At 36.9% G+C, this 19,721-nt stretch overlaps 1 protein-coding gene across 12 annotated transcripts in view; it reads left to right on the forward strand.

The window, feature by feature from the left end:
- The window catches only part of SLC4A10 (solute carrier family 4 member 10), a 151,153-nt gene that overhangs the window by 101,877 nt on the left and 29,555 nt on the right, over nt 1–19,721 (forward strand). For 10 of the 12 annotated variants that reach the window (XR_011698398.1, XR_011698397.1, XR_011698395.1 and 7 more), the window contains 8 exons: nt 2,002–2,093; nt 6,457–6,614; nt 8,365–8,452; nt 9,850–9,996; nt 10,592–10,692; nt 12,093–12,267; nt 12,453–12,586; nt 13,739–13,984. Coding sequence is in view for 8 of the 12 variants with exons in the window: in XM_071562106.1 (XP_071418207.1) it covers nt 2,002–2,093; nt 6,457–6,614; nt 8,365–8,452; nt 9,850–9,996; nt 10,592–10,692; nt 12,093–12,267; nt 12,453–12,586; nt 13,739–13,984 (1,141 nt within the window). In the remaining 4 variants the exon portion in view is untranslated. The remainder of the gene's footprint in view (nt 1–2,001; nt 2,094–6,456; nt 6,615–8,364; nt 8,453–9,849; nt 9,997–10,591; nt 10,693–12,092; nt 12,268–12,452; nt 12,587–13,738; nt 13,985–19,721) is intronic. The other 2 variants (XM_071562102.1, XM_071562109.1) reach the window with 1 other exon arrangement.

The raw sequence follows: 19,721 nt of genomic DNA on the forward strand, positions 1-19,721 counted from the left end.
TGTAATAATTGCTGACTTCTGTTTTGCTAAAGTAGTCTCTTGTGACATTCTAGGAATTAAGAGTCTCTTTTTATGTGAATTCCTTTAAGTTACATTGATATGTGGCCTTACAAAATCAATCCTTTATTCTTGCCATATGTAAATTCTAATATTGACTTTATTTTTTTTCTTCTTGGTTAGGTTAACATGCTTGTCATGTCTGGATTTTTTGCCATTCTCTGTTTATTTCACTGTACTGCTGAACAAAAGCCCTGATTTATGTTCTTATTTTGAACTGTCCTTTTCCTGAATCAGAGAGAAAATGGAAATATCAGTATTTTAAAGATGGATACATTTAATAATAAGATTTCTAACAATGCATTTTGAAACATTCTGTTCCTGTACTTCCTAATCAAAAGACAGTATCTCTGTTTGTGCTGCCAGGATGCAGCACAAGAATCCAAAAACTGTTCTGTGTCATGGGAGATTTGTCTAGTGGAAAATGAGATGTTGATTTTCATGAAAATCAACCTCTTCCTTGAGAGCAAGTGTTTCAACTGGGAATTCATGACCAGCCTTAGTCAGGGATGCTGTGACAGAAGCTGGATTCTTCAGCATTTTGGGAGGGGTTGAGGTACTCTTGCAAGTCTGTGGTCCTGTTCAGACTGGATCCTGCAGAGTGCTCTGTTTCCTGGCTGTGGCCGAGGACTGTGACTGTGTGTGACAGCGGTGTGGGGGGACATGCTGCGGCTTTCTGAATTGCCCAGACAATGTACCTAGCATAGGACTTTCTGACTGTCTTCATCTTCAAATATCATGAACATATGGTCTTTGTTACTGTGCAAGTTTAGGTTGATTTTCACCAGAACCAATGTTTTCACATCATAGTTTCTCAGTCATATGAGAGACTTTATTTGCTATGGAAACAAATATATGCTGGGCACAAGATGCTGACTCTGGGCCAGTTGGACTCTGTAGTTATTCCTGGGTATCTGTTAGGGCAGTAAGAGATAGTTGGCTCATATATTTAGTACTTTCTGTTGTTCTTTGTTGTGGTGTTCAGAGCTGTGTGTGACTTCTGCCTTGCCAGGGAGGGAGAGAGCGAAGGCAAGCAGGGCATGGCCTGTTGTCCTGTGGGGTTTGGGTGCTGCCCTCCTGCCAGCCCCACAGCCTTGGGGTGTGCGTGGTGGCCTCTGGCCATGCCCAGGAGCAATGTTGGCATTAATTAAAAATATGCTTCACGGGACATATACTTGTAGCTTAATCCTGTTTTTCTTTTTGAGCTTTTGTTGGCAAAATTTTATCGGTTTACTCTTTTTTTACACAAGATGGAGGTGTATTTAACACTTCTCATCTTGGAATATTTTAACTTTTAAAATAATAACTTTAAAATAGTAAACACTTTTTAAAGTATAAAAACTTTAAAATATTTTACTAAGTTTGCACTGGAATTTTTGAAAATGTATTTGCTGAAATACTTGTTTTACACATGTCCATAATCACATCGTTCAATAAATCAACTTAATTTCCAATATCTTTTTTTTAATACCAGACCACTTTAATGTTGGTTTTTTGTATTTATAATCAGGACATTCTTATACATGTGAGTAACTTTATGAAAATTAGTAATCCTGTTTTATTCAATGAGGAGTAGTTTTGTAGACATATATTGCCCAAGATTGGCAGCTCCTCAAATTCCTTACAAAAACTATGTGAAGGCAGGACTTTCTCCAAATGTAGGATCTTAAGAATCAAAATCTTTAATTGGTATAGAAGACTTGTCTTCTAATATCCAAGAGTATCTTTCACATTTTCTAAATGACATTCTCCCATTCCTAACTGCACATGATGAATGTTCTGTCATTTGAGAATGCGCTATTCTAAAAAGACTTTAATCAAAATGTCGTGTTTAGATGCATTATACACATAGGATATGAAATGTATGCAGATTTCTAACAATTCATTAGATGTTGCTTTATTCATAGAATTGCTAGTATTCTGTAATAATGACACTTTCTTTAGCAGGTCAGATTGTCTCCCCACAAGCTGCTCCAGCCTGTGTTGAAAACAAAAATGATGTGAGCAGAGAAAACAGCACTGTTGACTTTAGCAAGGTAAGTGTTCACTGATGGTGAAGAGATTCCTTACTACCAGACAGAACTTTTAAATTAAATGAATCCATGTGAGTCAGAAAAGCTGCAAAGTGCAGATTTTATTTCAGCATTGAAGTTTTGTGTGCAGTGCAACACAGTTTGTGTATGAAAAAAAAGAGTTTTACATTTTCTTGCTGAATTATAGGTGACAGGAGATCACAGTTTGGGAACACAAATTTATTATGAAAATATCATAGGTGTATATTTGTAGGGGAATTTTTACAAATTATCAGAAAATTATCTAAGTAGGAAAGTGATTCAGAATGACTACAATTCCCACTTAGCTCCAATTTTTACTCTTTGTAGAAGTGATGCAAGAATGCAAACTATGCATTTTACAACATGAACTCATGGATTCCAGATGTCTCAAACAGAATGTGTTTCTATAAACCTATAACTTAATTCTTCTGGCAAGCCAAGATATTTCTGTACACTTTACAAAAGACACTAACTGTTCAGTAGCAGAGATTGCAATGACAGTTCAATGTTCGATAGCAAAGAAATGCAAACAGCTTCTCAGCATTAATGTAAAGGAGAATCCTAATTTGTCTAAGAAGTCTCTGTGTACCTAGAACAGCCACACTGGATGCAAGTGACAGACCTGATAGGGATAGATGACTTCAGCTGATGCATTAATATAGCAAATGTTGAGTAAGTGAAGAAAGATGATTTAAACCAAAGTTCTGAAGAACAGCACTTTGAGTCTGTTGAATCTTAATGCTAGTGCAGCTGAGCTAAAAGTAGAGTTATGTGACTGCTCCATCTGGTGCCAGACTTATTTCCTAGCAGCAGTAACTGTTTGCACCATTTGAATTTTTGACTGAACATGCCAGACTAGGAATGGTATATGGCTTGAATAAAGATGGAAAACAGATCTTTTGTCAATGACAATGAGAAGAAAGGAGACTGGCTGGGGATGTATTATGGATCACATTTCTACAGAGGTAGCAGGGACATTGACAAACAGTGACAGGTTGGTAAAAATTTAATGTTAATCCTTTAAAAATAAGATTATAATGCTTTAAAAAGTCAAGAATCATACTGGTTTCCTGATATTTATATTAAAAGTGCTAAGTTAAACTAATTGTTTCTGCAAGTATTCTGATATCTAGATGTAAATCTTTGTAAAGGATATAAAATATGTATAAAGCTGTCTCTTCAAAATTAATCTATGCGGAGGTGAAAGGAATGACGCAAGTTTTCAGTAGTGCTTTTCATGGACATTTCCTTAGTTGCTTTGAATGTTTTAGGATCCAAATCCCAGTCACTTATCTAACTGCATGGTGTTTGTTTTAAACAAGAATGAGGGCTGCATCATTTGATCCTTCACTCATTATTTTTGTAGTGCTGCAGCTATGCTGATCAAAAGAGCACTTCCTATTTAAACTACCCTGAGAAGAGGTCAACATTTCATCTTTCACTAGTCTGAACAGTGATAGATACCAACAAGGATGTCAGGAATATGAAAGGAACAACTTTTGTTAGTAGGAATGAAATAACAGTAAAGGATTGTAATCTAATACCATTTTTGACTGCCTTTAAATATATCCTTTTATCCTTTTGAAGATGCATAAGCAAAGTACAGTTTCCCCTTGAAATGTGCTATTGCAGCAACTCCCAATGGTTCTAATTGGAATTATATGCACAGATTGAGAGGAAAGTAGAGCAGTACACTAATTTTCTCTTGAGTATGGTGATTTCTTGCTCCAGTTTTGTTCCACATATTAATTTCATTTATCTTCTACAAAAAAAGCACCTTTGACTACCTCACATATTCTCTCCCTGCTAATCTCTCTTTGGGTTACTTCTAATATTCCAAATTTGGATTTGATTCAAAAAGCTGACCTGATACTACAGCACTGAGACTGTTGTTTGTACTGGTATTTATCTCTGAAGAATGTGAGGCAGACACTGAAAGCTGTCTTGAATGTTACTTCAGTAGCACGGAGAGGGAGATGTAGTTCACAATGTTTGTGATGTGCTTATAAATGTGTCACTCCTCTTCCTCTACTGCCACCACTAGGACTTTGTATTCTCAGCACTGATCCCTCACAGCACCACTTTCCCCTGTGCCTGCGCAGAATGGGGGTGATGGCTTAAGAACAGCATCTGGCTCATTTCTACTTTTTATGCCACAGACTGAAGGGAACCCTAGTCCTGAATTACAAAATGCGTAAAGAGTCTGCAGCCACATCCCTTCTCATAGCAAGGTTCCTGTGCTCCACATGGAAACTATTTCTGAATCAAACGCTGGTCCCATACTGACAGAGTTTGGTCTTTAAAATATCATGTCAAGCAACTGATTTGTTTTAAATGCTAGCTGACCCTTCTTGTAAATAAATTCTATTATTATGTGTCACAGTTTTAGTAAGAAGGGATGTCGGGTATTTTCTGTTTGTCTTCATGTCAATTTATGTTTGGTTTCAGGACAGGCCTCCAGCACTCCTTTTAGTCCTTGAGTTGCTCCAGAGGGGCATGGCTTCCCCATTAGTTACTGAGTTTTATGTTTAGTTGGAGCTTGCTGGAATTGTTTAGAGTCAGGTCATGAATGTGGTTTGGATTAGGCAGATCAAGATGCACATCAGGTCTGTCCAGCTAAGGATGTATATGTATAATGGATAGGTTAGATGAAGCATTCAAAATATGTAGCTTCTGCCATTGCCTTAAATTCACTCCAGGGGCACCTCTGCTCTCATTAGGTAGCGAAAGCAACACCCAGAGGTTGGGTGCGTTTGCTTGATTTGCTGCTCCCCTGCCAGCTACTTTGCTTTTATCTGGATCTGTCTTCATCACCTAAAAAATATTAGGCTCTCAAGCTGTTAAATAGTACAGAAAACAACTGAAAATACTTTCTGGTGGGCAGGAGACAGAATGTTTCTTTCAGCTTTGAATCTCACAATTTCTATGGTAGAGGGACCTCAAGGTCAGAACTGTAGCATGTTAGACATGAGACTTTAAATGTTAAATGCATTCACATGTTAAATCCATTCATTCACATGTTAAAACCAGTACAGATTTCACATTGCTGTGTTCTGAAAGATTGCTTTATTTCTCTTAGCTATAAGTGACCTATTGCACTAAAAATAGGTGCAAAGGGAACCTTAGTTTCGTATTTAATCCTGAGGAGTTTTGTGATTTAAGAACAGAATTTACCTCACTGATACTTTACCTAAAAAAGTACTGGTTTTCCAGCCATACAGGTTGATTCGATGCTTGTTTATCTTTGTGAGGTGTTTGTTCATCTTTGTAGCTTAGGGTAGCATTAGATATCTCTTTGTGATCCCAGCAAACTAAGATTTCATTACACAGGCAACTGTTTTATATCCGAATTCTGATTCAGTGCCAGAGCCATTTGCAAGAAAACAATTTTCTAAATATTACCAAAAACTATGCAAACTAGTACTGACAGATGGCTGTAAGATAGACATTAAAATGGTCCACTTTAACAGTTTATATTGGATTTGGTTGCTGTTGTTGTGTTTAGATTAATAAAAGGAAAGCAAATGACAAAATTCATGCATTTTGAAATGTAGACAATACTGGTGCATAATTAAATCAAACATACATTATATACTCTATTACTCCATGTCAGTCTTGGTTACAGAGTAAAGTCTAGATTGATGCATTCCTAGGCAAATACCTTGAACAGTGTCATGATGAAGCCGTGTCTGTGTTTTCCTGCAAAAGTCAACATCATTGCCTATAACTCCACAGTTGTTCTTCTGCTTTGTTCTTTCAGTTTGCTCTTGAGACAGTCATAGCTTATTTTCTGTTATTTTCAGGAGAAGGGCAACTCTTCTGTTAAATCTGAAACAAAAAAATACATCTCAGAGCAGAAAAAGAAAAATTACATGTAGTGAAACCTGTTGTTCTTCTCACTAAGACTGTAACACTGCACCTGTGAACTAGGAATTACTGATTTCCAGAATTGCTAGTTATGGAAAAATAAGGTGTCTTAATTTCTTCTACTGTTTTGACCTATGATTCTGTTATTGCTGCTGTTATGATTATTGATAAAAAGCTTTAATAGGAACTTAATCTTATATTCCTACTAATATTTTGAATTTGATTTGTTCTCATTATAAATTAATTCTGCAGTACTTTGTTTTCAAGAAAAATTAGTCAAACAAAGTCAAGTTGTTTGGGTTTTAGACATATTTTTGTTCAAAAAGATATTATTCAACAGTCAACAACAGTAGAAACTGTGTAATTGAAATCACTATGGTGATATTGCAGTGACCACAAAGTTTATATCGAGAAATCAGGGGGGAAAAAAAGTCCCTGTGAATAGCTTTTAGGTTGTAATTTAATATACTTTTCCCAGGTTGACCTACACTTTATGAAAAAGATACCACCTGGGGCTGAAGCATCAAACATCTTAGTTGGTGAGCTAGAGTTCCTGGACCGTGCGATTGTGGCCTTTGTGAGGTTGTCTCCTGCAGTGCTGCTCACAGGACTAGCTGAAGTTCCGATTCCAACAAGGTACAGTTGGATGTATTTTGCTTCATGTTTTTTCTGAGTACCTTGTGGAGGCAGGGTGATGTAACCTTCAGCTTCATCATTTACTGAGTCATGCATTTGGTTCTTTCTTTAACAAAGACATGCGTTAGATCCTTTAAATGATGCATGGGTTTATTCAGGAACAGTTTTGTGTGTACTTCACAGAAGCAGAAATGAGGGCTTGTTAGGATACAACACACAGTTTTATCCTATACAAACAAGTATTACTGCAGATGAAATACTCAGGTGAAATATTCACCTTCTTAGAATATTTTATCTGGAACAGAAACTACTTGTGTGAGACTGCGTAGTTATGTCCAGAATTAAAAAATGAAAAAGGAAATGAGAAAAAACAAAAAGCAGACTATGTGATTTGATTGACTAGGGATAATGAGTGAATAGGTAGAGAACTTGTTGTAAATATGTTCTTCAAAAAGTCACTTTGTAGGTAGCTGCATGGCAGGGAATGTGACTTTTAACCATCATGTTTTATTAGATTTTTTTTTCTAAGTTAAAACTTTTTCAGATTAAGTACTTTGATTCTGAAAACAAATTATGATGGATATAAAAAGAAAAGTCGATTAAGATGGAAACTCTGAGTTCACTGACTTTGTTTGCAGTCTCTGTTTTCTTTTTTTTTTTTCTTTTGTATTTGAGTATATGTTTGTACACATATTCAGTGTCTTTTTCCCCTTCCCTCTTTTAGTTTCTGTAAAAGTAGATTTCTGGCAGAAGCCAGTAGTGTATTCCACTTGTTTGTGGCACTTAGGAAGGGGTATTGTGCTATGAAATGCAATGTTAAGACTTAGATTCTTAGTCCTAGCCAGATAAACAGTATAAAATTTTCCCCAAATTATAGTTAATTCAGATATGACTTTTTTAATGTGTTCTAATTCTTGCTTGCATATAAGGAACATTGAGGGATGGAGCTGGCCTTGGGAAAAAACCTCTGAAGCCTTCCCTGGTAACCTCCCCCAACTTCCCACAGTAAAAAAGAACACAAAGCCACACACAAAAAAGAAAAGAACAGCTCTCTTGATTCCCCCTCTCCTTTTTTTTTTACCAAAAAAAAAAAAACCAATTACAAATTAGGACAATTAAGAATTTCTGCAAAAAATGAGTATTTAAAAAAATTTAGTAATGTAAATGAAAATATTGTCTTGTGCATTTTAGCAAAAGTGAGAATTTCAGTTGTTTCATTTGAACCAATCTTCTGCATTTTATAGAACCTTACTTGCTTACAGCCTTGAGTAGAGGCTGTCTCGAGCCTTAATGGGACTAAAAACAGTTAAAAAATACTTTTATTTGGGGTAATTTAACTTCCCCAATATTGCAATAGTTCATGTAACCATAAAATAGTTAATTCTGTTGAATGAACAGAATTAAATAAATTACTATTAATGTGTTCTGTAGATAGATTGTAATTGCATATATTTATTATGTAAGATAAGATTTGTTATGTAAGGAGGTTTTGGTAGTCTCAGTCAAGACTGAGGCTTATGATATATTTTGATATATATTTTGATATATGATATATTTTTGGAAGTTATTTTCACATTTTTTTTCTGAGAAGAACTTCATGTTTAAATGCATGCGTGAGGATTTTGAGAGAGATTATGTATCATATTTGTCTTAGAGATTCCACTTTTTAGGTAAGTATATCTGTAGTATTTATAGTTACAACAAAACCATCTATCCTTTACAATTTTTAAAATTTATCTTTTATTTGCAGATTTTTGTTTATTCTTCTTGGACCACTGGGTAAAGGGCAACAATATCATGAGATTGGAAGATCAATTGCAACACTAATGACAGATGAGGTATTTTTATTCATGGCTTGATTTTAGTAATTTTGTACTAACTGAAAAGGTGTAACAGTTAATCTCCAGTCATCCAGATGAAATGTGGCTAATCATTCTGGTCATACACAAAGAGCATTCAGAGAGTGCCGGTGAATGGAGCTACATCCAGCTGGCGGCCAGTCACCAGTGGTGTTCCCCAGGGGTCTATGTTGGGTCCAGTCCTGTTTAACATCTTTATTGATGATTTAGATGAGGGGATTGAGTCCATCATCAGCAAATTTGCTGATGACACCAAGCTGGGAGGGAGTGTCGACCTGCTGGAAGGCAGGAGGGCTCTGCAGAGGGATCTGGATAGACCTGAGAGATGGGCTGATTCCAATGGGATGAAGTTCAATAAGGCCAAGTGCCGGGTCCTGCACTTTGGCCACAACAACCCCCTGCAGCGCTACAGGCTGGGCACAGAGTGGCTGGAGAGCAGCCAGGCAGAAAGGGACCTTGGAGTACTAATTGACAGGAAGCTCAACATGAGCCAACAGTGTGCTCAGGTGGCCAAGAAGGCCAATGGGATCCTGTCCTGTATCAAAAATAGCGTGGCCAGCAGGACCAGGGAAGTGATCCTTCCCCTGTACTCTGCATTGGTGAGGCCACACCTTGAGTATTGTGTTCTGTTCTGGGCCCCTCAGTTCAGAAAGGATACTGAGGTGCTGGAGCGAGTCCAGAGAAGAGCAACAAGGCTGGTGAAGGGACTGGAGCACAAGCCCTGTGGGGAGAGGCTGAGGGAGCTGGGGTTGTTTAACCTGGAGAAGAGGAGGCTCAGAGGTGACCTCATCACTGTCTATAACCACCTGAAGGGAAGTTATAGCCAGGTGGGGGCTGGTCTCTTCTCCCAGGCACTCAGCAATAGGACAAGGGGGCACGGGCTCAAGCTCTGCCAGGGGAAATTTAAGTTGGATATTAGAAAAAAATTCTTTCCAGAGAGAGTGCTCAGGCATTGGAATGGGCTGCCCAGAAAGGTGGTGGATTCACCATCCCTAGAGATTTTTAAATGCAGATTGGAGATGGCACTGAGTGCCATGATCTAGTAAATGGACTAGAGTTGGACCAAGGGTTGGACTCGATGATCTCCGAGGTCTTTTCCAACCCAGTCAATTCTACGATTCTATTCTATGATTCTAAGCTGTAAAGTCTCTAGAATATTTAGCAGCCATAAGGATGTTTTTCTATACCAGCTGGAACTTCTATGAGAACTGTGCACCAGAAACTCTATAGTCAGTTGAAGCTGGGATTGTTTGTTTAGTGGGAACTGTATGAAGTGTGTCCTGTTTCAGAGAAAAGAGGCCATTGTGAAAAATGTTAGATAGAGCTCCTTTTTCCTTCTCTATTTCCTCCCACATAAACTTCTCAATTTTTTACAGGTATTCCATGATGTTGCTTACAAAGCAAAAGACCGGAATGACTTGGTGTCGGGAATTGATGAGTTTCTTGATCAGGTTACTGTTCTGCCTCCTGGAGAGTGGGACCCGACAATTCGAATAGAACCACCTAAAAATGTTCCCTCTCAGGTTTGTACAGTGTAATATTCAGACATGGTTAAATGTTCTGATGAATTGTTGCTATGTAGGTTGAAGTCTCAGTAATTTAGCATTTAGCAGAGTTACTATATAAACATTTTGTGTGCACTTTGTTTTAGCTAAATTTTCTTTAAGAGAATCCTTGACTTGCAGGCATACAGTATAGTGATAACATTTGCTGTAGTTCAATACTAGTTCTCTCCTCAATAAAGATAGACTGTTGTATCTAAAGGTCTTAAATTTAGGGATAATTGGCTCTAAACATCTTTGATTATTCTGAATAGTCATGGTTTACTTTTGTTCTTGCTTATTGTAGGAATTAATCAAAGCTTGCTATTTTTAAAATGTTTTCTTATGCAAGATTTTTTGTCATCAATTCTTTATATTTCACAGAATCACAATTCCTTCTGCTGTTAACTGTGTGTTAATAAAAGTCCTCTACAGCTTATGTTGATGAATCTTAAAATAAAATTTATATGTTTAAGCTTTTAGCTCTCAAAGCCTTTTTTCTTTTTTTCTTTTTTTAATCACTAAAATTATTTTTTTGGTGCTAAGACCCATGAGAAGTATCTTTTCCTTCTGGTAGGAGAAGCGTAAGATCCCAGGAGTGCCAAATGGAACTGCAGCCCATGGGGAAGCAGAACATCCTGGGGGACACTCTGGGCCAGAACTACAACGCACTGGAAAGTTAGTAAAAACATGCAAAATGTTAAGTGTTCTAAGTGATGCACTTCCAAAGGAATCACAGGGGTTTGGTTATCTCTCAAATGACTGTCTTGGCACATGATTTCTTTCAGGCATTTTACCTGATTTGCGTACCACATGGTTGGCAACACATGCTAGTGTAGAGAGGGGGCTAGGGCAAGAGGGATTTGATTTTTCACATTGTGTTTATTGCAAGCTTCTTTCTCCATTAGTTACAAAGGTCAGACCTCTGTTAAATTTCATTAATGTTTCTTGATTCTGTACAGCATGAAGGAAAAGTTGGGAATAGCCATGTGCCATATATTATGAATGCTTACAGCTATGCTGTTTTGTAGTTGAAGTTTCTGGATTGTGCAGCTCTAGCATTTCCTTCTTGCCTCAGTGAGCCGTGATATGTCCTTGTACATGAGGCTGTGGTTATTGTGGTGCCTGTGATATACACACATCAGAATAAAGAATTTGACCCAAGGAATACTTATCTTCTCTAATCTAATCTGGTGTGGTTCAAGTGCATCAGCTATCAGTGGTTGCCTTAGAGCAGTGTAGTTGGGTGATAGAGTTTTCTTTTACCTTGCTGCCTCTTGGTATTTAGATGTTGTTCCTGCTTGCATGAAGCTGAAGATTCAGCTGCAGTGCTGGTGTACACAGTGGGGCAGAGGAGATGATGGCTGGTCTGGCTGTAAGCTGTTCTCTCACCAGTGAACCTGCTAATTGACAGTTTGAAGGATTGTTTTAATATTTAGGAGATAGTGGCACTGCATCTTCCTCTTTACGTCAGCAGCATCTGATACATTGTGTGCCTCTGAGACAAAGAACATTGTGGGGATATTTATTTTAACTGTACAAGTGTATTGTAAGGGAGTGTCCATTCCTAAATATTTCATTGTATTTGGCATAGTGTATATGTCAAAAGGTGACTTCCTGTCCTTGAAAAATGGTAGTGTAGGTTCAGTTCTATAATCCAGTGTGTTTAGGAGCAGGTTCTCAAGTAAAGAATGTGAAGCTGTCTATAGAGACATGTGGGCAAATGGGCACTGTGATGGCATTCTCATTAAACAAATGTAAAGAATTATCTCACATAATGAATAATGGGGTCTCGTGCATGGGAGCAAGCAGCTGTTCAGAACTTATAGGTCTGGATGATTACATGAAGACTTGATAAAAGAAACATGCAAATTGATTTGTTTTAAAAACACCGTTTCCTGATTGAAGTTACCAAGGCAGGCTTCCCAGAAACTTTTTTTTTGGGAAGGATGAATTATGAGTAGATCTAATTTGATCAAGGAACAGTATTATCTCTGCAGTATGTTTGAAGCAATACAGTGGAAGAAAGTTTGGTATGCTTCCTTAATTAATTTGAGCTGTTCTGTGTTTTTTTTTAGATTTTTTGGAGGATTGATTTTAGATATCAAAAGGAAAGCTCCCTTCTTTTGGAGTGACTTCAGGGATGCTCTCAGTCTGCAGTGTCTGGCGTCATTTTTGTTTCTCTACTGTGCTTGCATGTCTCCTGTCATCACATTTGGTGGTCTGCTGGGAGAAGCAACTGAAGGTCGTATAGTATGTGTTAAATCTGAACTTATAAAACAAACTTGAATTCTTAGGTTTGTGGTTAGTATTTTATTACTATTGCATGAATCACCTTTAAATATTGGTGTTTCAATGTTTAAAAGGCTGCAGACTAAGACATTGCAAAAAGAACCTGTTTGAAAATTTATGGACACTTCTCTCTGTATCATATTCAGAGTGCAATAGAATCGCTGTTTGGAGCATCCATGACTGGAATTGCCTACTCTCTTTTTGGTGGACAGCCTCTCACTATACTTGGCAGCACAGGACCAGTTTTAGTGTTTGAGAAGATCTTATTCAAATTTTGCAAGTAAGTGAAGATTATGATATACATCATCCTTCATGTGTTGTTAGATAAAAGTAGAGACACTGATCCCAAAGTTCCAACAGAATAAAATCAACCATTTGTATTGGAATGCAATACTTAGTCTTTCAGAGTCTGAAAATGATGCAGTGACTGAGACAAATGAATTGGTGGTAATGCAGAAATGCTGATTTTTTTTTTTTTAATTTTTGTGGGTTTGTTTTAGACAGCCCCCATCCCCAGCTGTTTTGAAGGGAATGCCAACTTCAGGATTTGGTGGTTTTGGTTTGGCTTTGTTTGTTTTGTTTTTTAAAAAATTTTAGTATTTTCTACTCTGAGACAATACATTTAAATTACTGGTTTATTTCATCCTTAACTCAAAAGGTGTTTACCTCTACCAAGGAAGTAAGTGCAGTGGAAGTAATGACATATTTCAATAGTCATTACTATAGACCATGCCATTTCTGCACCTGAATAGAGAAGGGTGAAGTGTCATGCCAGAACAGAGTATACTCACATTTGTGTTAATGTGCTGTACATGACATATCTCTGCCACAGTGTGGGTAAAAATTGTGTCTCCATCTTTCATGCCATCATTCTTCACTGCTGTCCTGTCTGCTCTTCTTCCTTATTGCTGTCATGGGGCTTCTGCACCAAGATCTCCTGAACAAGAAAAGGAGACCCCACTTAGCACCCCAATAAATTTTTTAGCACCTTCAGGTAGAGCTTTCAGTTCTTTGTCACCTGGTGATAATGTCACCCGATGTGCTTGGAGCTCTATTATCATATGCAACAAGCATACAGAATTTTGATGAAAGTTGTTATAGCTACTCTTTCACAACTGAAAGAGAAATTGACAGGTGTTGGCCGTTCACAAAACAGGATATGGGATAAAAAGTGAGTGGGCTTTATACACTTCCTGTGTGTGACTACTCTCAAAGCTTCTCACTCACTTTCGTAGAGAGAGAGCTCTTTGTGTCCTGTTAATTGGGAAGAGAGCTCTGGTCAGGAAGGGACTTGACATTATCTTCTGTTCACAGTCAGTATGTAATTTCTGATTCAGACTATCCCCAGAAATTAAATTTTGGAGCTGCCTTGTCTCCATTCACTGTGACTGGCCAAAATATTAACTGTGTTTAATTTTATTCTTATTTTTAGAGAGTATGGGTTGTCATACCTTTCTCTGAGAGCTAGCATTGGGCTGTGGACTGCAATCCTGTGCATCATCCTTGTTGCAACTGATGCAAGCTCCCTGGTCTGCTACATTACCCGGTTTACTGAAGAAGCTTTTGCTTCTCTTATCTGCATCATTTTCATTTATGAGGCCTTAGAGAAGCTGTTTCATCTCAGTGAGACATATCCAATCAACATGCATAATAATTTGGATCTGCTAACAAAGTATTCGTAAGTATGATTTCTTCTATTAAACTGTTAGGGTTTTTAATAGGTTGTTTTCTCTGTGAGGAAAAGTTTGCAGTAGTTGCAGACTTAACATGTGGAAGCTATTTAGTCACTGTGCTGTCATATGGAAGTGGTAGTTGCTGGAAGCATGTGTACAAGTAGGACACATTTACTTGAGATAAGTAAAAAATATCTTGACTTGGAGTTTGGAAAAGTTTCCATACATGCAACTTGGAAGTCCTGGAATGAAAAATAGGACTTGAAGGGACCTCAGTTTTAGGTTCATGTTTTTATTTAAGGAGGTTTAGCTCAGTCGTCTCTTTCTGTAACCTTGTACTGATGATTTATAATCTTTTACTGGCAATGGGCTGTTCAGGCAATGTTTGTATATCATATTGATCTGCTTTGTTCTGAGTTTTTTTCCAAATTGAAATGTTCACCTATCTATACTGGGTATGAATTCATGTAACACGTTTATTTTAACCTTTCTGGCATTTAAGGTACAAGGTCCAGGAACTGAAGTGGATTGGGATTTTCTAGGTGTTTCTCAGTGCTTATTGATTATGTCAAAGTCAATTTGTTCTTAATTATAAGATTTTAATCTAAGTCCATGTGAGGAGCTTTACTTTATTGTGGGGTTCAGAGAGGTACTATTCTACTTGGGGAATGAAAAAGTGAATTGTTTTTATCAATGTAGTTTCATTTAGAAATGAAACCACACAGACTTGTTTCTGTGATATGAGAAAAAAACGTTATTCTAGTCAAGGACAAGATTCTAGTCTTTCCTGAGGCCAATGAAGCTTAGTCACCTCAGCAACTAAAATGTCATTAAAAAGCATTTTCAATGAAAATCACAGAAATGTCTATTATTTCACTGAACCCGTTTGAACCCTCTGCATGAGCAGGGCGGGGCCCTAAAGGAACAATGCTTGAACAGTGCCACATCTTCTGTTCACTGGAAAAACAGGAGTGTCTCAACCAAATGTCTCATTTGCATTTTAAGCTGGGAAAAACAGAACACAGAAACAGAGAAAACATTTGAGCTTTGTGTATATTATCACTAGAAGAATAGTTAGCAAATCCTGATTCTGAATGTACCTTAATACACAGAACAAGTTGAATTATAGAAACTGTGTTTCTGCTGTGACATACTCTTTCATCATGATGAAAATAATATTATTCCTCTCTAACAGTTTAATCAGTAGACAAAGGAATATTAATTTGAAGAGAAAGCCATGAACATCAAGAATAGACCATGCATGAAGTTGAGGTTATATTCTCTTATTTAAATTTACTTAACTTCCACGAAGTAAGTATTTTACTCTGAAGACCTTCATATAGCACAGTCTTCTTGCATTTTTTTCCTTTACCATTTCAAAGTGGTCATCTCAGAGGGAATAAGAAAATGATGTCCTCCTATGATTTCGAAAATCCAATGTTGAAATACTATACAAATAATTATTGAGAAAACATTTAGCAGGTGGAGCTGAAATATTGAAATATGTAATGAAAAGCATAAACACAAATAGAAATATGGATTCTTGGGTAGCTCTATTTGGGGTTAGCCGAATCCAATGATACTGCTTGAGATTTCGGTTAAATAAGTTTAACAATCCTGCTGTATAGGGGTATGGTCATAGTTATATCTCTCTATTTTATGAAAATGTTTCATCATCATAGTCCATATGTTTACAAATAAATGTTGTTGGTTTTATTTAGAATTCCATTTATTAATCAGAATTCCAAACTGATATTTGAAGTGATGTTTACTTGCTACCTGCCCTTGGTAACTGTCTTAATTGAGTGCAGAATGTGCGGAGCACACCGAATGGTCAAAGAGCAGCTGTTGTCATCTCCAGTTACACCTATTGACCTGTCCTCTCCTACAGTGTTGGAATACCAACACAACAACTTCAGATTTTTCAAACTCAGTTCCTGAAGGACAAGTGTCTTCCAGATGTTTGGAAGAAAGATTTGACCACTGCCTAGTGGTTTCAGATGTATGGATATAAAAACTATTAGATACAGTGTTTTTGCAGTTATTTCTGAGTTTATTATTTCATGTCAATATTCTCAGTTATTCTTTCATTCTGTTGAGATAGTACAAATAAATTGACTTTTAAGCCCTTGCATTACACCTCACATTTGGCATTTATACTGTATCTTCTACTTGCAACATTGCCCTGTTTATTTTCAATCATGTCCATAGCTACTGAGACCCCACTAGTATTGAAGTGAGCAGCTGCAGACATTTTTATATGGATCAGAGCACTTATGGGATGTGACTTACACTTTTCTAGTTCTAAAACTGATGGTTGGAAATGCCAGTGTATTGATAATCAATGCATATTGATTATCTTGCAAGAGCATATCTGCTCATTCCAAGGATCTGTGCTCTGACCAGGCCAAAATGGAAATTCCAGCCTCCTCTGTTCTCTTTCATCCTTTCTTCTTCATCTGAGTTTTTCTTAGTTATTCGAATTGGTCCCAAGAGATTGGGAGAATTGAAAGATATGCTCAGTTGGAAAAACTCTGGGTGCAACCTGAACTCTGTGGGTTTGCTGTGCAAATGTGCACATTTGCACTCTGTTTAGATGCAGTGGCCTTTTGCCCATAACATGAGGTGTCACAATTGTCATCCTTGTGGGATCATCACAAGACATTTCAAATAACCCTCAGTTCCTGCTCACATGTCTGAGTCGCAATTTCAAAAAGATAAGAAGCTAAAAGATGGATAAGCATAAAAGTTTACTTGAAATAAATATATCTCTTTTGGGTATTTGAAGTTGGGGAATATCGATTTCAGAAGGAATTGGCAGCCTTTGCTGCAGCATCTGACTCCAGTCCTTCTACTTGTAGTTTAAATGGGTAACAAACTTGGGCTGAAACTGGTCCTGTCCTTAAAGGACCAGCATACTCTGTTACAGAAGCTAATTAGTATCTGCTGTTTTGCTAATTAAAACAGCTGTTTGCATTTTCCTCTTTAGGGATTTAAAGACAAGTTTTTAATTGTTAGTAAAGCCTTGGCAGTTCTTTAATTAGCCTTGGGTGAACTTCAAAAGGTTGAGTAACTCTTTTCTCTTTGAATGCTCAGCCAATGCTTATGTAAAACTTTATCTTGGATCTGCAAATCTATGCTAGAAAATTCACGTTGTACTGTAGAATTTCTGTGTTCTGTATTCTGCCTGTTGAGCACTCAAAAAAATGATGGTAAATAGGTCAGAACACTGTATACATTAGATGTTTTCAGTGTATGCTGTAGCCCAGCCTTTCTCTCCCATGGGCTTTCTGGGGATGCTCTTATGTCCACAAGTAGTCTGTCTACATAAAAGTACTGTTCCTTTGCCCTGGTGAAGGCATGAGTTTGACCCAGGAGGAGTCATTGGCATGCTATTAGGGCTCTCTTCTGGGATACTAGAAAGACAAAAAAAATAGTAATTTTAAATGGTTCATATTTCAACCAGTTTGAAACCATATATCAAGTGAGAAAGAAAAGCTATACTGTATTTTTGGTAGGTTTGAATTCTGTTATAAACGGTCTGTTGCAGGAATTTGATATAAAAGGCGGTACTACATGCATCTCTTCTTATATTTCAGAGTACAGGAGTAATTACTGCTATCTGACATAACAAACATAAAATACTACAGAAACAACATTCAGAATAGCTGGGTGATGTGGGTTGCTTGGGGATTTTTTTGTTTGGTTTTGTGTTTGTTGGGGGGGGAGGGTTAAAATTTTTTAATGAAGCAGACCCAAGTACTTGAAAATCAGTTGAAAGTCCTCCTAAAAGATTTCTTAAATATTGTATTTAGCATTTTGCCATTTTAAGTAGAAGATAGGTATTTGAGTTTGTTACAGAATTCTGTCTCAGAAAGACAAACTTATCTTTTGTTCCATGATGTAGTTAATATAAAACTAGACTTAATGCACTTTTACTCATTGTTTGAATGTATTTGTTACTCTCTGTTTAAGTATTGGCCCTGATCTTGAGATAACCTACTTGCTGCAAACCCCTCAGCATTTATATGTAACTTTTTCTTAAAACACCATCTTTTTTATGTGATAAAGAATAAGACATTTAAGAGCTAAATCAAAAGAAGGAAAAAAACAACCTGATTTTCAGTATAAGAGTGTGCTGCATTTTTCATTTTTGAACAGCATTGTTTTGAATGAATTTGAATAGGGTAGCTGCATCATTTATTAAATTAAATGTACATACTTTTTGATCAGGGCTTTTCTGTCTGGGTTTGTGTTGGTGTGTTTTTTTTTTTTAATGACCTTTTTGTATTTGTCATGCCATTAGCATTTGTAGGTTGGCATAGCAACTCTCTTATTTCTGCACTCTCCTCCTCCTGTTTTTTCCTACCCCTGTAGCAAATATATCTCCAGTTAGCGAATCCTGTCTGGAACACTGATGCCCATCAGTTTTAACATATGTATTAAATATTAGAGTGTTATTTTTCCTAGGAAAGGAGAACCCCACACTGGAGTGGATAAAAAATGCATTTGCAAAAGGAAAACATAATAAGCATTGTGGATGAAAGAAATGTGGTTTAGAAAGCAATCCAGTGTTCTTTAAAATACAAGCATTTTAAGATAGTTGTCTTAGAATACAGAAGATCAGTTATTTCACAGTGTGAGGTTCCTTAGATCTTGGGACTTTATATACCTTTTCATTTTTTTATTAATTCTTTTTTGAAGTGGTGAATTCATGTTGTTTTTAATAATTCTTTACCAGAAGTTACTCAATTATTAACAGATTACATTGAATAATTTTAAAGTGATTTCTTGGCATAGTAATATGCATATTGCAATCTGTCTTGGTATTGACATGCACTTGAGCATTAGGAGTAGAAAATCCCACTCTGATGTAATTAGAGAGCCAAGATCACGTCAATCTCAGTATCGTTTGCAGGCTATAGAAACCATTGCTTCTAGAAGTTATCGTGAAGATTATTTTTGTGCGTACCACTGTTTGCACAAGGAAGTTTTAAATCTTTCAGTATCTATATAACTAACTTAATCTAAATGCATCATTATTGGATGGAAATTAGGTTAGTTTATACCCTGTGTCCCTTAAGCTGCAGGTGGAATGAGAATAGTCAGTAATGATAAGCACAGAATTGCTCATTACAATTCCAGGCATGTAATTGAATTCCAATTCCTGTAATGATTTCTTTGAACTTAGTTACGAATATAGATTTTCTTTCCCCTTTCTTTATAGTTTTTTTTTCCCATAGTTAAGTAACTGTGCCATATCCTGTGTGTCTTTCCCTAAGAATACCTCTCTTCCCAGAACCTTGCAACTGCCATCATTCAGATTAACTGCTGGTTCCCTTTTGCTTCTTGGTAAACCTTGGAATCCAAACATTATTTTTCTTTATTCTGTTTTTAATAGATCTTCCCTATGCCTGACTAACCCAACTGACTTTTTTGTCTCTTTCTCCTTCATTTGAACCCAGAGTGCCTACCTTGCTTTATTCTTCCCTACTAATTGTCCCTTCCACTTTGGAAATAGATTTGCTTGTTAAGCGATTCTCCATAGCATTCAGTTTTTAGTTGATAGCTGCTCTATGCAATGCCTTCAAAATCTAGAAAGGCTTATATAAAATTCTTGTGTAGTTTTATTACAGTACATTTGTGTGCATTGATGCACCACACCTGAACAATTGAAACTAAAGCTGACCATACAGCATTATAGTGCATTGCAGTATATTATTTCTGTATCAGCATTTTACT

The sequence above is a fragment of the Pithys albifrons genome, chromosome 8 (genome assembly GCF_047495875.1).
Source record: "Pithys albifrons albifrons isolate INPA30051 chromosome 8, PitAlb_v1, whole genome shotgun sequence".
In the NCBI taxonomy this organism is placed as follows: domain Eukaryota; kingdom Metazoa; phylum Chordata; class Aves; order Passeriformes; family Thamnophilidae; genus Pithys; species Pithys albifrons.